The 26,420-nt window shown below is 42.5% G+C and overlaps 1 protein-coding gene across 4 annotated transcripts in view; it reads left to right on the forward strand.

The window, feature by feature from the left end:
- LOC146485848 (filamin-A-like) overlaps nt 1-24,708 on the forward strand; it is a 40,259-nt gene extending 15,551 nt beyond the window's left edge. For all 4 annotated transcript variants that reach the window (XM_085102798.1, XM_085102799.1, XM_085102800.1 and 1 more), the window contains exons 3-22: nt 2,409-2,755; nt 3,739-4,069; nt 4,729-5,142; nt 6,006-6,305; nt 7,151-7,444; nt 8,209-8,480; nt 8,883-9,327; nt 9,821-10,033; nt 10,643-10,894; nt 11,727-11,899; nt 12,415-12,699; nt 13,357-13,588; nt 14,242-14,433; nt 14,986-15,261; nt 15,821-16,342; nt 17,485-17,652; nt 18,191-19,368; nt 20,060-20,921; nt 21,677-21,957; nt 22,673-24,708. In XM_085102798.1, the coding sequence (XP_084958924.1) occupies nt 2,409-2,755; nt 3,739-4,069; nt 4,729-5,142; nt 6,006-6,305; nt 7,151-7,444; nt 8,209-8,480; nt 8,883-9,327; nt 9,821-10,033; nt 10,643-10,894; nt 11,727-11,899; nt 12,415-12,699; nt 13,357-13,588; nt 14,242-14,433; nt 14,986-15,261; nt 15,821-16,342; nt 17,485-17,652; nt 18,191-19,368; nt 20,060-20,921; nt 21,677-21,957; nt 22,673-24,157 (8,522 nt within the window). In that variant the 3' untranslated portion in view covers nt 24,158-24,708. The remainder of the gene's footprint in view (nt 1-2,408; nt 2,756-3,738; nt 4,070-4,728; nt 5,143-6,005; nt 6,306-7,150; nt 7,445-8,208; nt 8,481-8,882; nt 9,328-9,820; nt 10,034-10,642; nt 10,895-11,726; nt 11,900-12,414; nt 12,700-13,356; nt 13,589-14,241; nt 14,434-14,985; nt 15,262-15,820; nt 16,343-17,484; nt 17,653-18,190; nt 19,369-20,059; nt 20,922-21,676; nt 21,958-22,672) is intronic.
- The last annotated feature ends 1,712 nt before the right edge of the window (nt 24,709-26,420 follow it).

Consider the following 26,420-nt stretch of genomic DNA (forward strand, 5'->3'; position numbering starts at 1 on the left):
TGATTTTGGCAAAATTTCTTTATCATTCCATTCCAACGTGCCCACATAAAATATTTATAAGACCTTCATGATAGTTTATTCATCTTGGAAAAAGCTTCACCCACATTTTTCAAATTTAAGTAATTTGTAATTTTGCACTGAGATTATTCTAAATACCAAATTAGTTTGTAGCTGCCTCTAGTATATTTCAGCAACTGTTAATTATACAATAAATGATGAATGCTTTTAGTTAAATCCTTAATAACTATTTAAAGAAAATTTTGGATATTGAAAAATTAAACATGTCATTGAAAGAATGACTTAGAGCTTTAAAATATAATTTTTTAAGCTTGTTATCTGGTCAGTAAAGCACATTTCAACCATATTATTTTATATTGCAAACTAGTGATTATTAATAAGATATTTTGAACATTCTACGTTGAGAATTAACTGGCATTGTTTCTGCTTGTTTTCATTCTCTATAATACATTCATGCTCTGATGTGGGGCAAAAATGGTCTGCCTGTTTGAAGTTAATTGTTTTCAAATGCTCTCACTCATTGACATGCCATATTGTTTGTCCAAACGTGCATCTTAAAAAAACATCTGAAATAACTTTTCACCAGGCAATGTACTATTAATAATACCAAAATTTCACCCAGAATCAATGTTTCTGTATATAATTATTGAGCAATGCACATAGCTATTGTAGGGAAATACTGTTTTTCTTGAAGATGTTTTTTGTTTGTGTATTTGCACAGCCCATTCCAGCTGACCTTTGCTTTGGAAACATTGCACATCACATCTCAGACGTGATGGAATTTAGGTGTTTAGGAAGTGAAATATTTAGACTTAACACACAATATAACAGTATCAAAAATTCATGCATCTCTAGTGATTGGTTTCTTTCAATAATGAAAATGATTAATGAATGTATCTTGCCGTATAATGTTGTGAATGAATCTGTGAAAAGCTGTGCCACATTAGTTATGCTGAACAATCTCAGACATGACTCGTGAGGGCATCTTAAATTTGAGGTTAAATTATACAAACAGAAAAATAAACCTTCTATCATGTTTTCATAGGCAGGGGATAAAGATACCATTAACTCTCTTTCAATCCTTCACTTTGTAAAGAAAAAATGTTTTATTTTATTAAAAATCCACTCTAAGTTAATTTTCTATGGGAACAACTTGATGTCTTCATAAATATATCACATATACTATCCATCCCCAATAAGCTATCACATTTCTTAACAAATGTTTTGATTTTAAATATTTTTCTTAAGAGTTCCAAAAATCCAAGTTTTAAGGATTATGAGAAACTAAAGTGTTGAAGCTATAAAAAAATGTTTCTGTTCTTGCTTTATGTTTTCCCAATTAAATTACAAAAATTGCACAATATTTCAATAATACACTCCATTTAAAAATTGAAGAACTAACAGAATAAAGGTCTAACCAGCTTTCTTAATTGTTCAAATAGCAATGTGAATAATATGTACAAGGTGGAAATATATGTTCTACAACAGTTGACTTTCTCATTCAAATTAAGTCCTTCAATATATTTTTTTGGTTAAGGGGGTTCAGACACAAAGGAATTTTATCTCTTATTGCATATTTCCAAATTTACAGCAGGAAGTTTCCAGATTAGCATCAACTGGGCAATCGGAGAAAGATGTTTCAAAGTTCAATCATGCCTGATGACTCAACATGTGTGAAACATGGGTTTGGAGATGAGATGCTGCATTAATTCCAAATTATTCTATATTTTTTTTACATTTGAAACCGTTTAAAAACAGTGTGGGGAGGCTAGGGTTGAATTAAGGGATGAGCACACTAACTGGATCAGTTGTTCATAAGTGTTTGATTCATCCCTACTTTTTGTGAACAAGTGTGACAACAAAATCCCTAACGCAATCACCTCTGTAGGCCAAAGAACGACAGTGTGAACCAAAGAACGTACAGTGTGAATCTAAAGTCTACTCAAAGGAAACATAAGACGCAGTAAAAGCTTTATCAAAATAAGATCACCTGATTCAATTTCCTGGAAAGGAAAGAAGTTGAATTCTCTAGGGTCCACCCATGAATAAAATTCCTGACCTCTATACTTGTGGAAAAGTGAAACACTAACCTTGCACTAGAATTCTGTAGCTAATATGGTAGATAAGAATCTAGAACAATGCACTCCTTAAGTGAAGAATTGATATTAAATGAGTATCAAATAGAAGGAAGATCCTCGCAGTTACTACGCATTAACTTAAGCAGTTGCGAAAAGAAAGATTTTTTTCAGGGCTTTCTTTTCGCAACTGCTTAAGTTGTGTAGTAACTGCGAGCATCTTTCTTCTATTTGATCTTACATCTGCAGTTCAAAATATATGTTTCATATATTTATATTTAATTAAATGAGTATATTGTATTTTTTTCTCACAAGATGCCAGTGACATTTTTAAAGGAAACATCAAATTGATTCTGGGTCTCGTATGGACGCTGATTTTGAAGTACCAAATCAGCATGCCTTATCTAGATGACGAAGAAGAGGGTGGGGAGAAAATGACACCAAAACAAGCTCTCTTGGCCTGGGTGAAAAGCAAGATGCCCGAGTCTGTCCCAATGGAAAATTTCAACTCACACTGGAATGACGGCCGTGCTGTTGCATGTCTTGTGGATGCTGTGGCACCTGGTCTTTTTCCAGAATGTGAGGACCTGGACCCCAACGATAGTGTTGAAAATGCCAAAGCTGCCATGCAAGCAGCTGAAGACTGGCTTGGAGTGCCGCAGGTAATAAACCTTGGGTAGGGGTTGGAGGTGATATGAAAAAAGTGTTATTTGTGCAGTTCCAGAAAATACCCATGCTCCCCCCATGGACGGTTATTTGTTTTGCACCCCTCTTCCCCCCCCCATAGGAAATTCCAGTTTAGCTTCATACTTTGCTTCTAAAATTTTGGCTTTTAAGACCCCCCTCCCTCTAGGAATTTCTGATGACCTTCCTTGGAGTGGGTATCGATTTTTTCTGGAATTGCACATTGTAATATTATTAGAAAGAGAATTCATGAAAAATCAAGTTATGCTTTGTTGAGTGAATGAATTGCTTTAAATGATGTGTTTGAAATTAAAGTTGCAACATTTTTAGAGCTATGCTACTTAATCATTTTCTTTGGATGACATTAGGCCTAATTAGACCTAGACCATGCATTTATTGATGAACACAGAGTACCATCTTGATAGATGTATTTTTCAGTCAGTGCATGAGACAGACATACTCGGGGAAAAGGAAATATGTGTTCTCCCAACAGGAGTCAAACCTATGACCTTTCGATTACTGATGATGCTCTACCGCTGAGCTGTAGGAGACTTGTTGGAGCTAGGCGATTAAACAAAGTCCATATGTGACAAACATCTTGCATTGTTGTGAGTGCATACTGCTAGGATTTGAATGACCAGATGCTCCACCACTGAGCTACAGGAGACTTGTGGGAGCTAGGCCATCAAACTAGGTTCATGTGAAATGTGACATCCTGCATAGTGCTAGGATTTGAATGTCAATGAACAGCATGTATGACACAGAGTACCATAATTCCTGGATAACAACCTTCAAATTAAAATGGAGCTTTTATTTAAGTGAGGAAAATTGGGGATTGTTTATGAAAGTTCAGTACATGTACTTCAAATGGAGGGAGTGGGGGAAGGGAGGTTCTTGATGATGCAGTTATTATCAATAATTAATTAGTCTTACCTAATTTTTAATCTTTGCACCATCACAGGTTATTACACCAGAAGAAATCACCAATCCCAAAGTAGACGAACTTAGTGTCATGACATATGTCTCCTACTTCCCAGAGGCAAAACTCAAACCTGGTGCACCCCTGCGCCCCAGGACACACCCGTCTGCCAAGTGTTCTGCCAAAGGACCTGGAGTGGAGCCTAAAGGACTTGTCGTTAAGAAACCAGCAAACTTTACTGTGTATACACAGGGAGCTGGAATGGGAAAGCTTTCTGTATCAGTGTGGGGACCTGGCAAGGTGGAAGAGGAAGTTATTGTTCAAGACAATTCTGATCATACATACTCGTGTCAGTATTTCCCACAGAAGCAAGGTAATTCAACCTGTTAAACTATGTGTAATGCTGATAAAATTATCTTTGAATTCTGTACCTGTTAAACTACATATTTGAAACATGCACAGAGGAAAAACGTTGCAGATCTAGGTTGATGTTGGGTATTGTCTTTTTGTAAAGAAGCTTTGATCAAAATGACCCCTTGGTGGGCTCAAAGTCAGTGAATCAAATCAGGTCAGATTTTCTTTAATTTTTGTTGTCATCACTTCGAGTATAATCCTGGATTCACACTGGTCATAAATATGACAGTCAAATGTGCCAGTTCGAGGATTGATAATTACAGTCTGTTGATCAAATTCCCAGGATCTGCATATGTTTCCCTTCTCTGGGCTTAACATATATGGGTGTACAGTGGAACCTCGATTTAACAAGGTTCCAAGGGTCTAGAAAAATTGGTTTGTTATATGGAGGGTTCATTACATCGAGGTTCTGTTCCATACATTTTAAAAGGCCTGTTTGGCAAATATTGTTTGTTATACCGAGGACTTTGTTATATAGAGGTTCGTTAAATCGAGGTTCCACTGTATTCGGATTTCACCCAGACTTACAACAAGGAGGCCTAGTGTAACTGTGGATTTGACTCGTCTAAGTTAGAGAATGATCAAATTAATGCGTCATGTTAATTTTGTTCATCTCAGGAAAATTTGATGTTCATGTTAAGTGGAATGGTCGCCACATTCCAAAGAGTCCTTTCCGAGTAGAAGTCGCCCAAGATCTTGACGCCAGCCAGGCGTATGCTACAGGGCCAGGATTAGAACCAAAGGGAATCCAAGCTGGCAAGTACACGGATTTCACCGTTTACACCGAAGGTGCTGGAGAAGGACAGGTGTCAGTCAAAGTTATTGACCCTCGCGGCGGGGAGGACGTGGATATTATTATTGAACCACAAGAAGATGGCAAGTTCTTTGTTGAGTACCAACCTGTGAATGCTGGTAAACATACCATCAAGGTTATGTTCGGTGGACAGCCTATTAGCAAGAGTCCTTTCCATGTTGTGGTGAGCCCACCTCGTGTGGAACCGGTCCCTAGTAAAGTCCGTGTGTTTGGAACAGGTAAGTTTGTCAACTCTTTGTATGTTTCACTCTGCATGGCTGTTGCCTAAGAAAAAATTCAAGGAGCCCACAAGGCCAAAAGCTGAGAAGTTAGGAGCCAACATGGGAAGTGTTAGGTGCTGCTGCAAAAAAATTAGGCTACCAGACTCCTGAGATGAATTGCATAAAACTTAATGTTGGGCGTAAATGCTTGTTGAAGATCTGGTGTTAGCAGTTACACCCGACATTAAATTTCATGAAACTCACCCCCGGTGGGCACCTGCAGCCTTGCTCCACCTTTCATTGACATGTGAACTCTAAACTTTAAAACCCAACTAACCCTTATGTTTTAAAAAAGTCTTTTACTCCCATCAATATATTGCAATTATTTATGTTGACAACTAGCAGTCTGTATAAAGACTTCAACAGAGAAAGTGGATCAAAATCCACCAATCATTGAACTAATTAACTTAAAATTAAGAGGGATTTGTATGAAGTCATCGGAGTATGACAGTGCCAATATCTAACTCCCAAATTGTATTGAGATGCTGATTCTTTGTAAATAGGCATTTTTCATCATGCTCTTTCTGAATATGTCAACAAATCCCTAATATTTGTACATAACACTTAAGAACTCTATTGCTAAAGTTCTATAACAGTACTGACGCGGAACCCCATTAATACAACCACCTTCGGACTGTGAAAATGTGGTCATGATAACAGTGCTGTCGGATTAATGAGGTTGTAAAACTAAGGAAATAACTGGACTTTCAATTTGTTCAGGTCACAAAAAAGTGGGCGTGATAATGAGGTGGTCGTATTAACTAGATGGTCTTAAGGTGGAGTTCCACTGTACTTATGGCTGTTTATTTGTCAAACCCTAGGTGTTGAGCCAACTGGACTGAAAGCTGGTCAGAAAGCGCCATTCACAGTAGATGCCAAAGGTGCTGGAGATGGCGAACTGGATGTGTTTGTTGAGGGACCACAAGGTGAAGAAAAAATTGATATTAAAAACAATGGCGATGGAACATACTCTTGCATGTACTTCCCCAACAAATTTGGAAAGTACATTGTTAACGTCACGTGGAGCTCTGTACAGGTTCCCAACAGTCCCTTCAATGTCAAAGTCGCTACAGCTGTTGATGCAAGCAAAATAAAGGCTTATGGTCCTGGTCTGGAGAGAGGTAAACTATTTGAGTTTTTAGTTTTGGAAACATCATTACAGTGGGACTGCAAAAACCATGAACAATATAATTTTTTCTGGAAAGTTTATTTTCTTGGAAAATGCAACCAATCTTCATCTTGTTGGTTTTCTTTTCCAAGAAAATAAACTTACCAGAATTAGTTCTCGTATTCATGGCTTTGCAGTCACACTGTGACAAGATCAATTTACTTACAGTAATTAACCTTACGTAGCTTTCAACCCAATATCAGCTTGTATATTCCCCTCACAGTCCTCAATATATTTCTTGTCCTAATAGTTGGGAGATTTTGTCTCATAATCAAGCATTTCATCTTTGGTGATTATTTCCTTTAATGTTCAATCAAGTAGTGACATTGTAAGAGATTAGATGTTGGTCCCCACAGGGGTTTAACCCTTTAAACCCTAATATCAAAGAACAAATTCTCCTATCTTGTCCCGATACTTTTCTAACAAAAGTTCTTGGGGAGAAGTTGTACAAAGATCAGAAAAAATCCACCTTGGGTGATAATATTCTTAATTCTCATGACCTGAGGAGTTGAATAATCTTTGAAATTACAAGGAGAAATTTGATGCTGAACACTGTTAAGGCTTAAAGCTAGGGTTAAAGGGTTAAGTAAGGGTCATTGGGGATACCTTAAAAGCTATATAATATTCAGCAGAAAACTGGTCAGGTCGAGATGCGGAAATCAATAATTTGAACCCTTTACATATTTTTAAGTTTATCACAATCAACAGGGGAACATTTTATGCTGATGAGTAAAGTCAGACAGACTGTTAGAGACTGTTAAAAGAGTTGACACTTTCCATTCATCTCCTACCTTTAAGGTACTGCTGGCAAGCCATGTGAATTCACCGTGGAAACCAAAGGTGCAGGAATTGACAGTCTGGGTTTTGCTATCGAAGGCCCATCTCAGGCTGAGATCCACTGCCAGGAGAAATCACCAGGTATCTGCGAAGTGCGTTACTATCCCACCACACCCGGAAAGTATGCCATCCATGTCACCTGTGGCGATGAAGACATACCCAAGAGTCCATTCATGGTCCCTATATCACCTCCAGGAGATGCCAAGAAAGTGTATGCCGAAGGCCCTGGTCTGAAACCTGAGGGAGTTGTGGCAGGTATGTATATCTGTAGTAATTCAACAAGTGGTTTCGTCCCTTGGGATGGGGTGCCAAGGGGGGGGGGGGGGGTAACAGGGTGAGGGATGGAGGGAGTGGTATGGCCCATGGCATTGAAATTTTAAAATGATTGTTTGATTAATTTTCTGTTCACAATAGGCTGTTACATAAAAAAAGCATTGATCATAATAAAAATAGCATCGTACGTCCTTCTTAAGTTCCTTCAATGAAACTGAATGAAAACGGGGAGAACATTTTGCTTAGAAACAGTTATTAAAAAGCGTATTTTGATAGTCATATGCATTTTTTTAATAGAGTGGAACGATAGTGGTTACCCACCTTGTTTCAAACTTTCTTCTCACACCAAATGTTAAAATCCCATATAGCACATGTTCTTCATAATCATGAAGTTCTCGATAGTCAATTTCAGACGAAAACATCGGTTGTCATGGTGAAAGGCAAAGTTGATCGATTTCCTCTTACTTCGTTACCGCCGTTTTTACGAATTCCTGAACGGAGAGGGGTCTGGAACCAAGTGGATCTTCGGGAAGTTCCGTTTCCCGAATCTTTCCCGAAAAAAGCACGAAAATAATCCCTTGTTTTGAGCGCTTTCCGAGAACTAGTGAGAACTCGAGTGTACGAGAAAAGGAACTCTCGTCGCAACGAAATAATCAAAGTTGATTTCTTAGTGGCTGATAAGTTCCAAAGGTTTGTCAAGTAGTTTTATCTATGTAACATGCATTGTTGTGCATTTGTTTCCGTAGGTGTGCCAGCCGAGTTCACTGTCTTCACCAAAGAAGCTGGCGAAGGTGATGTAGATGTTAGAGTGATCGACAACAACGGAAAGAAAGTCCCCGTTGACATCAAAGACAACAAAGATGGCACCTACACCATAATCTATTACCCCACTACTGTAGGCTCGTACAGTGTAAATGTTACTTTCAACTCTGAGAGTATTCCCAAGAGTCCATTCAAGGTCAACGTGTGTCAAACCAACAGCGCTGCTTGTCGCGCATATGGGCCTGGACTCGAAAAGGTAACCAAAAAGTTTTCTCGAGTGTCACGCAAATTCCTGCACCGCGCGCGTGGAATATCGCTTCGTGTCGTGTTTCTGCGTGGTGGCAATTTTCGCGTGGCGCGTGTTTCGCTTTTAGGAAAGGAGACCTGTTGGAAGTCTATTGAAATGTCGATCATCATAATTTCTCATCTATCATTAGACGTGTTCAACTAGGATTTATGGAGATGTCTCGCAGTTTTCCTAGGACAAAACTGTAAATTTGAAAAAAAAAATGTGTTTCTCGACGAACTAACTGAGCGTTTTGACTGTTAACTGACAAACGTTTTACGATTTGGAAGTTTTTAATTCTAAACTCTAAGGCTGCAAGAGAAAGGCGAGATTATCTGGTAACGATTCAAAAACTTTCCTGTTATTTTTAAGGGCTTTGTGAACAAGAACAACGAATTCAAGATTGAAACCAAAGGAGCGGGCGAGGGAGGTCTGGGACTGACAATCGAGGGACCATCCGAGGCACAGATTGAGTGCAAAGACAATGGCGACGGGTCATGTGACGTGAACTACCTCCCACCCGACCCTGGCGACTATGTGATCAACATCTTATTCGCCGACGAGCACATTCCCGGAAGCCCTTTCAAGGCACGAATCTCTTATCCGTTTGACGCCTCGAAGGTCAAGGTCGAAGGTCCTGGAATTGAGCCCGGGATTCGCGCGGGTGAGCCAGCGGACATTGATATAGACACGCGCATGGCAGGAGATGCGGATCTGAAGGTTGAGGTGGTGGATGAGTTGAACAGCCCGGTACAATGCGAAGTTGAAGAGGAAGAGTATGGAATTCATGCCGTTACGTACTATCCGAAAAAGAAAGGTAATAATTGCCATTCTTACGGCGTTATAACTTTTTTTCTTCCATTTATGAAGCCAATAGTCGTACGCTTCTTAGTTAGAACGTTTATTTATTGACTGAAAAGCATGGTAATTACAATTGGCCAATCCCAGCAAACGCAAGTGACACAATGAACCAATCAGAAGTAAAAGCATAAAATAAGAAACGGTGCCAGGCGCGTCAAGGGCGGGAAAACGCGAAACCTGTGTTAAGCGCGGGAAAACATACAAATGTTGCCAAGCGCGGGAAAATGCCCTTAGCCAATGACACGATTGCCTCTGATTTGCTCCTGAAAACAGAAGATCTGCTCTGATTGGTTAAAGCTCGTTGTGCGAGTTTTCTCATTTAGTAATAGCTCAGGAAACGAACTGAGCCAAAGCACACACGAAGGAACTTACTGAACTTTTTACGGGCCATAAAAAAAACAACTCGGACTTGAAATTTGTGAATTAATATTTGTTTGTGGTATTTTTAGGTGGCCACAAGGTCAGTGTTAAATATGGCGGAGTACATGCGCCGGGAAGTCCATTCAAGGTTGGCATTTCACCAAAATCTGACGCATCCAAGGTGAAAGTGGCGGGACCTGGAGTCGAAAAAACAGGAGTGCAGCCTGGGAAACCCACGTGGTTTACAATTAATGCTACTGAGGCTGGAAAAGGAGATGTGCACGTGAGAGTGGAGCCTAAAGGTTAGTCAAGGTCACTTTCTGTTTCGTTAAACTCATGGCGACCAAAAACAAAATGACCGTTCGGATAAAAGTGGATAAAAGGGAAAGCAATCAGTACTACAGGAGAGTACTGCTCAGTAGCTTTCATTTGAATGGTCACACTTTAGGATTTCATCCACAGACTTAAAATTTAGAACCACCTTGTACAGCATAATAAGCAGCATCGCAGGAAAGTACTGCTCAGAAGCTTTCATTTGAATGGTCACGTCACTATTCAAACACAGGCATAGTTTATTTAATGCGGACGTTAAACATAACTGTGGTGACTGCGTGTCAGATGGACTTGCATAGGTAGAGTCTACCGGAATACAAGAGCTAGTTTGCACGCACGCCATAGAACACCTTGTGTAGCATTATAAGCAACAGACAGTAGCGGATCTAGGGAGGAGGGGGCCGCGGGGACCAAACCTGAGGCCGTGGGGCTGAGGCGCCAAGATATTTCGTTTCACGAAAGAAGCAAGTCGAGCGTTCAAGAGGGCCCCCTCCCCAACCTCCCTTAAATGATGGCCTGGATCCACCAGTGCCAGATAACAGGACATGCTAAGTAGTCATAATTGTTTCTCTCCTTAGAACGTGGTCGTCCTGTGGACGTGAAAGTGACCGAGGAAGGAAAAGACACCTTCAAGTGCGAGTACGTGGCGCCTGTAGAAGGAGAATACAAAGTAGACGTGAAGTTTGATGGGTTCCCTGTGCCTGGAAGTCCCTTTCCTGTGGAGGTTGCCAAGCCTGGTGACGCGGGAAAATGTAAGGCGCAAGGAGATGGACTGGAAACAGCTACTATTGATCAATTGGCTGAGTTTGATGTCGACTGCACAGCTGCTGGTAAGTTTTGACTGAAAATAAAATGTAGGAACGTGTAGCGTGCAGAGGGTTTCCACTTCATGGGGCCTTAGCGACCACGACGGTGACCCGAAGTAGTGTTCTCTTATTCTTCTTTGCGATCGTTCCAACTCGTTCAAGTTATTTAATGCCGCTAAACTGTCCCAGTAATAAATTGTTCTCTTATTCTTCTTTGCGAACGTTCCAACTCGTTCAAGGTATTTAATGCCGTCCAACTATCCAAGAAATAAATTCCTAGCGTCGGCGTTTAAGTTTAAGTAGAGAAAGGAAAGTTTGCCGCCGTCGTTTGTTCTCCATTAAATGTTACATTTGGTCATTCAACGTTTTAGTTGTATATGGAACCGCAAAGATATGCACGAAAATGAACAGCACAAGTGCAGAGCTTTGCTTTGATTACTGAAACCTACAGTTTTGTAGTATCTCGTTGCTGCGCCGTCGTTGTTGCTCGATGATGCCCCTCTCACGATAGCGAATAAAATAATCACTTTATTTAAGTGTCAATGTATTTAGCGCAGAGCACTAACTTGGGACTCTTTCCATAACGAATTAGAATTTAGAAGTGTTGGTTATTGAGGAGAAGGGAAACCGGAGTACCCGGAGAAAAACGTCTTGGAGCAAGGACGAGGACCAACGACAAAACTCAACCCACATATGACGCCGACGCCAGGAATCAAAACTGGCCACATTGATGGGAGGCGAGTGCTCTCACCACTGCGCCATCCCTGCTCCTCTTAAAATGGCTAAGTTATTGTTTCCATCATATCCGATTTTTTTTCTTTCAACGTAACAGTTCCTTCATTTCTCTTGTTACCAGGAGAGGGACAGTTGATGGCCGCAGTTGACAATCCTTCTGGTGCACACACTGACACTCTAGTAACAGATAACGAGGATGGCACCTATTCCGTGTCCTACACGCCTTTCGAAGAAGGAATCCACACACTGAGTGTCAAGTTTGGAGGAGATCACATCCCAGGCAGCCCCTTTAAGGTTAGTTTGCAGTCCATTTCCTGGGGCGACCTGCATCGTTTGTAACGTCTTACATGGTTGGTGGAAAGAACAAAAGAACGAGCAACAGAAAATTGCTCCCAGCCCTAAAACCAATGTAGCTGCAGGTTATCAGGGTCCAGTGAAAATAGTGCTTTTGAAAGGTGCGGGTCTACTTAATTTCTTGTCGCCTGTCTTTCACTAACGTTCCCAGCACAAAGGAATATATAGGACTCGTTTTGTTTTTCAGCCTCACACGGTTCAAAACCATCGAAAATGAGGTTTCCAAACGGTCAACGACCTGGGAACAAGCCACTACACAATAATCTCTACTTCTAGACAGCGAACACAAACAAAAACGCATTCTGGCTAAAGGAAATGATTTGGCCATAGTTCCCCCTTGGGAATTCAAAGAGGAACTATGGCTCCAACCAAAAGATTTCGCAGCCGCAAACGTTTTAAAAGGAGATTTTCCAGACGAGCTTTTTTCATGCCTTCTCTCCTGTCTTTTCTCATAGGTCGATGTCCTTCCTCCTACGGACTCCTCAAAATGTAAAGCTTATGGACCCGGCTTGGAAAAGGCCCTTGTGGACCGTCCTGCTGAATTCACCGTGGAGACCAAAGGTGCTGGTGCAGGTGGTCTTAGTTTGGCCATTGAGGGACCTTCTGAGGCTAAACTGACTTGTAATGACCATGGAGATGGTACATGCTCAGTGAAGTACACTCCAACAGAGCCTGGTGATTATGAGATTCACATCAAGTTTGCCGATGAGCACATCCCTGGAAGTCCTTTCAACGCCAAGGTCAGTACACGTTAACAGGTTTCTAAGGACAAGGAGAACGAATCTTGTCCCAATAAACGCAACCAACGCGATTAGAATGCAACGCAAAAACTGATTACTGATCCCAACCATGAAGAACGATGCCAAGGTACCAAGTGCTGGAAAACACGTAACCGGTGCCAAGCGCGAGAAAAATGGAACCGGTGCCAAGCGCGGGAAAACATGTAACCGCTGCTAAGCGCGGGAAAAGATGGGACCGGTGCCAAGCGCGGGAAAAACATGTAACCGGTGGCAAGCGCGGGAAAAACATTTAACCGGTGCCAAGCGCGGGAAAAACATGTAACCGGTGCCAAGCGCGGGAAAAATGGAACCGGTGCCAAGCGCGGGAAAAACATGTAACCGCTGCTAAGCGCGGGAAAAAATGGAACCGGTGCCAAGCGCGGGGAAATTCATGTGACCGGTGCCAAGCGCAGACGCTTTCCAATCATTCTAAAGAGCTTTTCCTCGCTCTTGCGTACTCTGAAAAAGTGTTGAAGTTTCTCATTCCTGTTTGCCCAGTAATTCTTGTGCGCTTTTTTCACCGTCGTTTGCTCTCAAGAAGTCTGCGTTCTAGTCAACTCTCGTCTATCCCTCGTCATTATTTGCTCCGGCTTAGCTAAACAATTTCTCCCTCCGTAGGTGACGCGCCCTGTTGATGTTAGCAAAGTGAAATGTTACGGTCCTGGTGTAGACAGAGTCAACCCGCTCTTCTCACAGGCTCCTCAGGAATTCACTGTGGACACATCTGAAGCCGGAGATGCCCCTCTTGAGGTGACTGTGGATGCTCCGAGGCGAAAAGTTCTGAAGCCGGAACCAGTGTGTGAGAAAGGAGACGGTGTGTATACCGTGGAATATACACCAGAGGAGGAAGGTAAGATACAGGAAGTTATGAATCTTCTCTTGCGTCATTTAATGCGCGTTGACCTTTATTTCGGAACATTGGCGGTTCAAGGTCCGGGGAGGTGGAAGTGACTCCCATATAAAAGAGACAGGGGTGATCGTCGTACCTTTTAGGGGTTAAAAGGTTTGGTACCCCTTAGGGTGCTAAAATCTAAAATGATGTCCGTCAGTGGTATGGTGGTACCTTTTATGGTATTGAGCCGAAAAATATGAGAGGAAGTAAATGTCAGTGAACTGATTTGGTACCTCTTAGGGGTAAAAAAAATTGTTTGGATCACGCCCGCATAACAGAATTCTGATCCCTTTTAGGGGTATTTTTCAAAATCTCCGACGATCACTCCTGTCACTTTATATGGGAGTTCCCCCCCCCCCCCCCCCCGAGGGCTGGGGCGGGGATCAACGCCACTGACGTCGTATTGTTTCCTTAGCCAAGAAACATTCAATCAAATTGTTATTCTTCACTCGCCCCCAGGTGTATGTTGCCAGGGGTACCCCTGCGATTGACTAGTATTCCATCCATGGGAGGGGAGGGGGGTAGCAATACTCCTAGTTGCCGCATGCTACAGAAACAAGTGATCGGTGATCAATATGCTAGCTGCTGTTAAAATAAACATTTTTCTCAAGGTCCTTACACCGTGAACGTCAAGTACGCAGACAAGCATGTGCCCAACAGTCCGTTCCGCGTGCGTGCCGGACCCCCGTTCGATGCCAGCAAAGTGAAGGTGTCCGGTCCGGGAATTGATGAGTCACCTGTCACTGATGAACCTACTCAGGTCCTGTGTGACTGTACTGAGGCGGGTACTGCTCCTTTGACAGGTAGGGACTCGATATAACGATCGTGCAGATAACATTTCCCAAGGTCAGTCAAACCTGAAAAAAAAAGTGACTTCCCAATAGGCCATTTTCGAGTTGATGTGAACCTCATTATAAAAGCGAGGCTTAGTACAAAGCTTTTCACACGACAATAAGTTTTTTTGTTTTACGTATAAATGAAAACTAATTTTCATAATTAAAACTTTGCACTTAGCCTCGCTTTCACAATTAAAGAAGAAGAAGAAAAATAATTTGTTTGCTTTTGTACATACACTTATAATGATGAATTTACAAGGTTAATTTGGTGACGAAGAAGCCTGAACTGAAAGCCGGGGTTAATAAGGCTCCGGCTTCTCCTAACTTAAATATAACAATGCAGTTTAGATTGTGCTAGGTACTAGAGAAAATTAGCAACACGTCTGCGCAAACGCAAAATGGCGCGAATTTGGCCAACCAATCACAGAGCGCACTCCAGCAAAACCAAAGCAAGCGCAAAATTAATTTCGACACTCGATTTAAAACCACTCTAATTGTCCTTATATTATATGTCCACAGCTACGGTCTCACCGCCCAGCGGCCCTGACATACCAGTTGAAGTCAAGGACAACGGAGACGGTTGCTATACTGTTGATTACACTCCTGAGCGACCAGGCCGACACAGTGTTGATATCAAGTACGGTGGTAAAAGAGTGCCTAAGAGTCCGTTTAGAGTCCAGGTCAAACCGAGCGGGGACGCGTCTAAAGTGGAGGTCGATGGACTGGGTCCGAACGACAAATTCACTGTGGACAAAGAAAACGATTTTACTGTGGATACCAGCAGGGCAGGAAAAGGTTTGTTGTTCGTTTGAAGATGTTATGGTGAAACTTCGATTAGGCTGATTTAGCAACAGAACGGGAACGTCAGTTGACAACGGCGCGCGCATCAAGAATGCCCATATATAGTCAAAATAGACTCTCATCCAGACTTTTCCGCGCGTCCTCAAATGACGTTCCCGTTCTGTTGCTAAATCAGCCCATTAGCCAATAAAGACGTCAATTCCGATCTTGTATGAGAAGATAAATTAAATTTGTCGGCGAATCACAACTAAAGCAGCCGTGTCTGACCAATCACATTATACACGAATATTACCATGAACCAATCAGAATCAACCAAGCAAAACCTGGTGCCAAGCGCGGGAAAACATGTAAGCTCTGCTAAGCGCGGGAAATGTCCTGTCGCGTAAACGTACAACCTCTGGCAAGCGGGAAAAATTTATGTAACCGGTTTTGAGGGCGAAAAAAGCGCGTAAGCAACCTCGTGATTGGTTAAGCTTCGGACGTGTTGGATCTGATTGGCTATAGTTAATTAATTGTTTTATAACACTCTAACTTCGTGTTATACTTCATGCAGGGGTACCCAAAGTTGCTATCAAGGGCCCCAGCAAAAAGGAAGTCCCCTGTGAAGTGGTTGACAATGAAGATGGCACCTATGATTGCTTGTTCACTCCTGAGGAGGTCGGACGCCACAATGTCGACATCCTTTTTGGCGGAGCCCCAGTGCCTGGAAGCCCCTTTAACATCAAGGCTGAGAAACCATTTGAAGTGGACAAGATCAAGTGTCAACCCAAGGAGGTTAAGGATCCTCTTGTTGATGAGGAACTAGTTTACGCGGTAGATGCCCGCCCGGCTGAGTCCGCATCTGGAGAGATCCCTGAAGGGCTCCTAAACGGCTCGCTTCTAACACCCTCTGGGGAAAAGGCGCCGGTGCGCGTTAGGGACAACAAAGATGGCACCTATGACGTTGCGTGCATGCCCAAGGAACCTGGACCCCACGAACTGGCTCTAGATTACGATGGTGTACCGCTGAACGGAAGTCCGTTTAAATTTGATGCTGTAGAAGGAGGTGCAGATAAAGTCAAGGCCTATGGAAAAGGTAAAGTCCATCACCACCAGAATAATCTGACCCAATCCCATGCTTATAAGTTATTAGAGAGTTTCAGAATAGGCCATTTCCGAGTTGCCGTAAACCTCATTACGAAAGCGAGGCTAAGTGCAAAGTTTTTATTATGAAAATTAGTTTTCATTCATATGCAAACAAAGCTAATTTTCATAAGAAAAGCTTTGCACTTAGCCTCGCTTTCGTAATGAGGTTCACAGCAACTCGGAAATCCCCTATTACGTTTATTTTTGAGTGGTTTATGACTATGCGGGGAAAGGGCTATTGAAATCCAAAAAGAAATTTGGGGGTTACCACGCATTTTTTTAGAGATAATTAAGCAACAAATATTCTAAAAAACAGTAAAATACAAAGAAATGTGTGGCGTTTTCTTCAAAATTGAAGCTTTTTTATCTCTGAAAAATGCATGGTTACTCCCAATTTTTGGATACCAAGAGCACTTGCTACGTTCTGCTTTCTCCGCATAGTTTTAAACCGCGTAAAAATATCCCTGTGTTAGTTGGCACAACCCACTCGAATATCTCGAGATGCGCAGAACGTATGCGCAGTAACAATAGTAGGCACCGTCCTTAAGTTGAGTAGTTTTGCGTTAGCATTAAAGGTCAGAATTATTTTGCGCTATTCTCATCTATGTACTCATTTTTTCAAGAAAATATAAACGCGAATCTCACGTTTGCCGTTTGCCGTAAACGCGACTGTAAATGATAAGAGAGTTTAAGTTTTTCCTTTGACAGGATGCTTGGTCTATTTTCGAATCTAGAGCTATCGCTATAGTTACGTGAAAATGTTACGCTAAATGTTGGATCTTGTACGCGGATCGGAAATTTGAAGTCCTGGGCCCAGTTGATCAAAGCTCGATTAACCTAATCCTGTATTAACGTGAACTTTGATTCTTGTTTATTGACCAATCATTAAAGGTTCTGCCAAATATTTTTGTCCCTCAGTTTTGATTTAGACTTTTCTTTAGCATGAGCTTAAAATTAGCTTTCAAAAACCACTTTTAATGAGCGAGATGAAAACCTCGGTTAACTTTTAATCGTGGATTAGCGTTAATCGGCTTTCGAACAACTGGGTCCTGGGCTTTTTGTGCAAGCTGACGGTATATTGTGCACTTGTAGGATTGGAGCGTGGATTAGCTGGAGAACCAGCTGATTTCACCATAGTAACCAAGGACGCTGGACCAGGTGGCCTGGCACTGGCTGTTCACGGGCCCAGTAAGGCTGAGATCACGTGTCAAGACAACGGAGATGGGACATGCTCAGTGCAGTACGTACCTGAGGAACCAGGTAAGATGCGCATAAATTATTTTTGTCATAAAAGAAAATGAAGAAAATGTTAAAAATCCAAGGAGAAGCATGCAATTGGCCATTTCCGAGTTGTTGTAAACCTCATTACGAAAGTGAGGTTAATTGCAAAGCTTTTCATATGAAAATTAGTTTTGTTTCCATATGAATGAAACTCATGTTCGTAATACAAACTTTGCACTTGGACTCGCTTTCATAATGAGGTTCAAAGCAAATCGGAAATGGCCTGTTCTGTTCCGTTATAAATGCTGAGCACAGGAAGACAAGCAGCCGACGATAAGCGCGGGAAAATATGCATACGCCGACAAACGCGGGAAAACATTCTTCTGGTCTCTTGCGCGGGAAGGCTTGCAACGAACGCTAAGGGCGGGAATGCATGTAACGCGTGATTTTGGATTTGTTCCTGATTGGTTGAATAAACATCAGATGTTCTACCATTGGTTGGATTTGTATGTCAGTTGCAGAGCTAAGCAAACACAAGCCGCTCACCGACGTTTTTCTTCTCTTTGTTTTCGTATAGGTGACTACAACATCAGCTGTAAATTTGCTGATAAAGACATCCCAGGCAGTCCATTCACAGCTCACATCTACTCCAACTATGATGACCTTGACGCCGCTGTTGCGCGCCCGACGGTTGGCAAACCGTGCGACGTGGAATTAAAAATCCCCGATTCCTTCCGTCCCGAAGACGTCAAAAACGGCGTCCTTACCGCGGAGCTTGAGAGACCAGACGGACGCAAAGAACCACTGGAACCGCTGCGCGTAAACGATGATGGCACGCTAGCGGTAACGTTCATCCCGTACGAACCAGGCGAGCATTTGATTCATGTTTACAAACGCGGTCGTGAGGTCCAAAACAGTCCGTTTTCAGTTATGGTACAAGCGCAGCGAGTCGGAGATATCTACCCTGTTGGTCACACGTGCGATCTGGATTTCAAAATCCCCGATGGATGCGATGTTAACGATCTGGTGGGGACGTTGAAGCGTCCGAGCGGAAAGGTAGACGAGTCCCTGACTCTACAACCTGGACCTAAACCTGGAACAATCAGCGTTTCTTTTGTCCCCAGGGAAGTTGGAGAGCATTTTCTGTCCATCCGAAAGAAGAAAGATGGAACCCCCATTGAAGGTAGTCCATTCTCCATCCTAGTGGAGTCTGAAGAGCCTGTCGAAGGAGTAGGCTGTCCTGTGGATTACTGCTTCAGCCTTGACGATGTTGTGCTTCCAGATGACATCCTGAAGGAACGGGTCAAGGGCACGCTTAAGAGGCCGTCCAGCGACAAAGAAGAACCTATTGAGTTGAAGCTGAACTCTGACAACACGCTAAGCTGTTCATTTGTACCGCGCGAAACCGGGCTACACTACATCTACATCAGAAAGTACGGACGCCAAGTCGACGGAAGTCCATTTGTTATCAAGGTTACTGCACCCGAGGGGGTGTCAACCGTTGGCAAACCTTACGGAATGGGTCTGGAGAGCCCCGATGTTAACTTACCCGAGGACTACCCCAGGCTGTCTGCTACACTCAAGAGGCCTTCTAGTCCTAAAGAGGAAGAGCTTAAGCTTGTGCTGAACGGTGACAACACCTTGGGCGTGGCTTTCACCCCGCGTGAGGAAGGGGAACATTTGATCCATCTGAGGAAAGACAACGAGGAGGTGGAAAGCAGTCCTTTCAGTGTGATGGTTGGAGCGAAAGAGAAGGTACAATCAGGGACACTCTCGATATCAATCAGCTTTTATTAAAGTTTCTCTTGAGTGTAGGATGTTAGGGACGTTTGGTACGGTTTGGACTTTCATCCAGACGCAATCAGAGGTTTTCAAAACAACTGCAAAGTACCGGGTTTTTTTTATTGCTTTCAATCACATGCAACCCCAACGGGAAACGTTTTGAAATTGCGATTTAAAAAGTCTCCGTGTTAAATTGAAACAATATATACTTGTGGACGGGTTTTAAATATGACTTGCAGCTTACGTAATATTTTGGTACCCCATTCGTGTCTTCCACCATTTTAATCCTCAGAGGACCTGCAAACACTCTTTCTTGTTTGAGTTTGTGGTAAGAGTCGTCCCCGACAGCCAAGCTACGAGTCTGTTATTGCATAGAACAACATTCCCGTGAGTCAAACTAGTGAGCCTGTCTGTAGGATTCTCCTCAGAGCACCATCTTGCTCTTAGTTTCAGTTAACCCTTTAGGCCCAGATAGGGACAGGCATGCAATTTCTCCTCACAATATCACAACCTTGTCAAGCATTCACCTTGTGAGAAAAAAGAAAATGATCAACAGCGACTAAAGGTCTTGATGTCTTAACAAATACTCTTAACTAGTGTCATAAGAAAAATAAGGAGGACTGTTAGGAGAATTTGTATGTTGATATTGGCTCTTTCTCTTAAGGTCGAAGAAGTCCATCCCATGGGAAGAACCTGTGATGTGAACCTGGATATACAAGGCGTCAAGCTACCTGAAGACATCGAGAAAGATCTGCTCAGAGGCTTCCTCAAACGACCAAACAGCTCAAAGGAAGAGCCGCTTAAACTGGAAATCACGCGTGATAACTCCTTAGGTGTATCGTTTGTGCCTCAAGAACCAGGCGAGCACCAGATAAGCGTGAGGAAGAAGACGCCGGAAAGGAAATGGCGAGACGTACCAGGCAGTCCATTTTCCATCATGGTAGAAGCCGCCGAAGCTGTAAATGCTGTCGGAACACCATGCGACTGTCTGCTAGATATCCCTAACCTTAGCATCCCTGAAGATTTGAGCAGATTAACCGCTAAACTTAAGAGGCCATCTGGAACTAAAGAGGAAGATCTGAAGCTTAGAGTCACATCTGATAACAAGCCCTTCGTGTCGTTCGTTCCTCGTGAACCCGGAGAGCATTTGATCAGTATCAAGAAATACCGAGATCACGTGAAGGGCAGCCCCTTCTCTGTCATGGTGGTCGCCCCCGAAGCAGGCAACGCTATTGGTCGGCCATGCGGTGTTGGGCTTGAGATTCCCGGATTGAAACTCCCGGATGATTACAACGACGGTCTGTTGACCGCAAGCCTCAAACGGCCTTCTGGGAAACCCGAGGAACCGCTTCCTCTTGCGCTCAACTCCGACAACACTCTGAGCGTGTCATTCACGCCGCAGGAGACTGGAGAGCACTTTGTCACGGTCAAGAAGTCTGGTAACCATGTGAGTGGAAGTCCATTCTCAGTTATGGTCAGCGGCCCAGGGCCTGCTGATCCCAGCAAAGTGATCTGTAGTGGCCCAGGTAAGAAGTGTTTCCTTTTGTAAGCCTTAAATCTTCTACAATAGAGTAAAATTCCGAATGTATGCCTCCCCAAATTTTTGTCGTCAAACTCAACCAATTTTGAAACCCAAAATTCCCTCCGGTTGTGTAATTTTTTTTGCCGAAACATTGAAGGGAAAACAGCACCTGTTAAAGTACTGCTCATTTGCATTTATATGAATGGGTCACACTAAGAATTTTATCAGCATCTTAAAACTTATTTTACAATAACTGTCAAGATTCCTGCGCGCTGATTGACTTGTAGCTATTGTCTATAAGAGTACAGACAATAAAAATGACGTCAGATGTAATGCGCCCGCTTTCTCAACGGAAAATAAAACCAATTCCGCTCTTATTTAACGTTTTCCATGTTATTGTAAAAAACAAATCGACAGCAGTTTTCTATGGTCTATACTCTTATATACTATAAAATGACGCCTTAAAATCTTCAAACTTGGCAGTGAAACCACTCGCATGCGGCTCGTGACTCTACTTGAGTTTTGAACATTTCATGACTTCATTTTTTTATCTATAAGAATATAGACCATAGAAAACTGCCGTTGATTTGTTAAATGTAACGTTTTTTTGCCGAAACATTGAAGGGAAAACAGCACCTATTAAAGTACTGCTCTTTTGCATTTATTTGAATGGGTGACACTTAGAATTTCATCAGCATCTTAAAACTTAATATCATGTCATCGCGGTCTTACCATTTCGCTTACTTATATTTCATGTAGGTCTGCATGACGGAGTGGCTGGAAAGCCGAGCAATTTCACCATCAACACGCGTGATGCTGGATATGGGGGATTGGGTCTATCTATTGAAGGACCCTCTAAGGCCCAGATCACGTGTACAGACAATGAAGATGGCACGTGCACGGTAGAATATCTTCCGGTTGAACCGGGCAAGTACACTATCAATGTGAAATTCGCTGATGAAGATGTGCCCGGAAGTCCCTTCACCTCCAATGTGAGACCTTCAGACGATGCGCCTATACAGCCGATCGAGGAGAACCTGGTAAGGGGAATTGGCTTGAAAGCACTTAATTCTATTAAAATACTTCTGAGCGATGTGTAAAATTAAAATCTGGAAAACAGAGTTTTAACGAGCCCTTTTTATATAATACAGAAACTAAAGATCAAACTTCAGCTTATGGCAAAATGGTTCTAGTTATGGGTATCGCCATAACTAGAAATGCGTGACGTTTTAATTTTGTTTTTGTGTTTTGGTTAGTTTGATAAAGTTTTTTTTTCTTTTCTGATTTTTATTGGCTCAAAGCACGCGTGCATATATTTCATTAGCGCGTGATAGCTGTCTAAAAGAGTTGCACCAAGTGGCCCATTTTGAGTAATATTGAAAAAAAAAAAGATTTTATGAAGAAAAAAACGTTGAGTGAGTCAGCGATGAATTGCTGGGTAAATTTTGGACAAGATGTGTGACAAGGTCATGATCAACTGGTGGCCCAAAGATACACATTACTCTTAAATCTAAAAATCTGCAAGTGTTTCAGCTGGTTCAATTAAAATTCAGTGGTTATCATTAACTCCTGGATTTTGGGGTGAAAATTACTCTCTTAAACAAACAGCATCACAAAACATTTTTACTAAATAACTTGGAGAATCAATCCACAACCTCATAAGTTAAAACTACTTTTTCTTCTTTGTTTTTCACTATCGTTTGCTATCATAGGGAGATAATATATTACTCATTGTTTCCCCTTTACTTTTCCCAGGTTAGTTCAGAAGCTCCGGATCAATTTTCCGAACCAACCCAGCGTGTATCAGAAGTGTTTGAAGACCTGGTCACGTTCGGTACCACTCCCGCTCAGCCACACGACTTTGTGTTCGATCTCAAAGGTTACAAGATGGACGACCTTGAAACCATGGTGATTAGCCCTGATGGAACCGAGCTTGAGTCGGAGATCATCGAATCATCACCCAAAACATACACCATCCGATTCGTGCCGAAAGAAAGCGGAGAACACACGATCTATGTTAAATTCAAGAGTGGAAGAAAGAAGGATATCCCCGGAAGTCCTTTCAAGGTCTTCGTTGAGGCACCCGTGTGGGGTGGGGCCGCCAAGTGCGTGGCCGCGGGTCCTGGACTGGAACGAGGCGTGGTAAACCATCCGGGAGATTTCACGGTGTGGACGCGTGACGCTGGACCAGGAGGCCTTGCAGTCGCAATTGAAGGCCCGGCAAAGTCAGAGATCAAATGCACTGATAATGGAGATGGGTCATGCAATATTTCCTACTTACCCACCACCCCAGGGGAATACACGGTCCATATCCGGTTCGCAGACGAGGACATTCCTGGTAGTCCATTCAAGGTAAACGTCTCACCGGAAGTGGAAGATCGCTTCCGGGATCTCAATGTCTCGGATCTCGCAGAGAGTGGATTAAAGGTGAACCAACCCGCTTCTTTCTCGGTCCAGACCAACGCAGCCGTCGGTGACGTCACTGCTTCTGTTGTCGCACCTTCAGGAGAAGAAAAAGAAGCTCAAGTATCCAAACTAGGGGGAGGAAACTTCGCAATCCGCTTCACCCCCAGGGAATATGGCGATCACCTCGTTAACGTCCGCTTTGACGGTTCCCACATCCCCGGCAGTCCCTTCAAGATCAGAGTTGGTGGGGCTGAAGGTCACCCGGAGAAGGTCAAAGCTTATGGCCCTGGATTGAGCAACGGAAGGGTTGGAGAACCCGCCGAGTTCACAGTCAACGCTTTGGAGGCTGGCTCTGGAGCACTCGCCCTGTCAGTGGACGGACCGGCCAAGGTCAAGATGAACTGCAGCGAAAATGCTGACGGCACATACCAAGTCACTTACAACCCGGTGGTCGCAGGAGAGTACACCATAAGAATAAAATTCGCCGGGCAGGATATCCCAGGGAGCCCGTATAACGTGACGATTCACCCCTCGGATGGCAAGTACCGCAGCGACGGAGACGCATCCAAGTGCACATCTCGAGGTACAGGGCTGCATAGCGCGGTGCTGGGGCAGCCGAACTCCTTCACTGTAAACGCGAGCAACGCCGGAAGGGGATCACTGATGGTCGGTGTTGAGGGTCCAGCGATCCCGGCGAAAGAGATCAACGTCAAACACACCGGAAGTAACGTGTATGCTGTTAATTATGCGCTTGAAGAACCAGGCATGTATATTCTGAAAGTCCTGTGGGCTGACAAGCACATCCCAGGAAGTCCCTTCCACGTGACTGTTTGAACACGCGTGGAAACACGCGTGTTCGAAAACCAAGGTTTCACAGTCTTGTCTTGTATTTAAGAACTATGAAGAATTTCGAAGGAGGAAATTATTTTCTTAACATCTGGAAGGAAAGGTTTAAGCCTCGTCGTTTCAATCGACAGTTAGTTTTCTATTTCAATTATTATAATTAACAAATTTGTCAAGGCGCCCTTTTTGTATTGCATAACTGTAGAAACTATAAACGATGAGATAGCATTTGATAAATCGATCTTCTCTAATACAATAATGTTGTAGCTATGTTGTAATTCCATAACCGAGTGATAAAGAGTGGTAAAAACTATAGTGGACATTTTTGAAACATTGTTACCATGGTCACCATTGTTGCCATGGTTACCGTTATTGCCATGGTCACCACGTAGGAATTAATTGCACAAGTCAGGTTTCGCTTGTAATGTTCTGTGATGTTTTTATGTAATCCATTGTCCATGTTGAAGCCTTTGTATGAGAAAAGTGTAATAACTTAGGGATATTTTTTAAGTATTAGCAATAAATTGCTTAATTAATTAGAAGCGTTTTGTTTTGTGAGTGAAACCCTTGAATATTCGGATCTGTTAATCGAATTGGATTCTTTGCCCTGATCTCGATTCGGTTTAGTACGAGTTGTCCTGCATGGGGGAAGGTGACCAATTTAAATTCTCCCATTGTCAACTGCAGACTCGTTAACAATGAAAGCACTGTTGTTCTCTATTTAGTTAGCTATTAGTTTTGATTCCGCATCTATATACAACACACCTCTATGGCACTGTATATCTGCCTCGTATCCCTTTCCTCAATGCATACGATCCCTTACTCAGCCTCGATTTCATGACGAGGTTTGGGCGGTTTTTGAAATATTTATTGTGTATCATGGACACCCTCCACATCCCAGCAAAGAATTTGGAAGCTCTTCTTAGCGCATTCGTAAGACATAGCTAAACCATCTTAGTAATGCGTTCGCGAAGGAAAGACGCGTTGGTCTGACATGTTCTTTCCCTAACTTCGCTGTTCTTTTAATAAAGGGTGAAACGACACAAAATATGACCTGGATACGGTGAAATTCCGAATATAAGCCTCTCCCCCTAAAACTGAGAAACAAATATCTTTTGAAAGGATCTCTATCACTTAGTAGTTGAACTTAAATTTAAGCTCACGTTAACCCAGGATTAGCTTATTGGGCTTTCAACAACTGGGCACAACCTCGTTCCCATTTCGTCAGTATCAAACAGGCAAAGCAAACAGTGACACAGTAGCGACTAGCTTTCATCTAAATGGTCTCGGTGTAGGATCTCATCCATCCATAGACTCGAAAGTAAGAGCACAGCTATGAAGCACAGGGAAGTTCTTACAACAGTTGGTCTCTCGTGGGGTTTAAAGCCATTAAGCTTCATTATCACAGAAACGCCTTGAGTGGAGCATATTGAATGTGACCTTTTAGCCTGTGGGGACAAAATACCATTTAAATGAAAGTTAATGAATAGTAAGTACTTCCCTGTGCTTCATGGCTGTGCTCTTACTTTCGAGTCTATGGATGAAATCCTACTTGACCGAGACCATTTAAACGAAAGCTAGTTGCTACCGTGGTACCGGTTTGTTTTGCCTGTTTGATACTGCCGAAATGAAATGACGGCTTACCGGTAAATCCAATATAGACCCCGGGTTTATATTAGTTCAAACAACGCCGCGGTTTTCAGGGCGCTATTGTTCGGGGAGGAAATTCAAGGGGGGTGTAAATAAACAAATAAATAGATAAAGAACGAAAGAAAGAAACTTGGGAAAATTGTAGACTTTTAAATATCAAAACTATGAGGTTTACAACTTTAATACTCGTCTATGCACAATTTCTTCTCGTTTCAGTCTCGCCGAGCTCAAGTCACTCCGTTTAGCACTTTCGCTCGACTATCCAGAAAGGAACTTATATTGCATAGTAGTGGGTCTTATGTATAATGTCTCCACCAGTTGATTACACGTGGCTTTGACCAACGCGAAAGCCTAAGGTACTTTGGTTACTATACACATCTTACCTTTTCATCATAAATTTGCGTATCTTTTTCCTTTTTTTTTCTTTTTCTTTTTTTAGTTTGTAATCTATTGTTATGTTCATACCTAGACTGATCTAGACTGTTATGAAGATATGTAAATAGTGCAAAACAATAAAAAATGTAAAAAAAAAAGGTTTTCTTTGTTAATGAAGTCGTCAGTGAGACAGCTGTAGAACAAAAGCTGTACAGAAAATAAAATTCTC

This window comes from Pavona decussata, unplaced genomic scaffold (assembly GCF_977016875.1).
Source record: "Pavona decussata unplaced genomic scaffold, jaPavDecu1.1 SCAFFOLD_24, whole genome shotgun sequence".
NCBI lineage: Eukaryota > Metazoa > Cnidaria > Anthozoa > Scleractinia > Agariciidae > Pavona > Pavona decussata.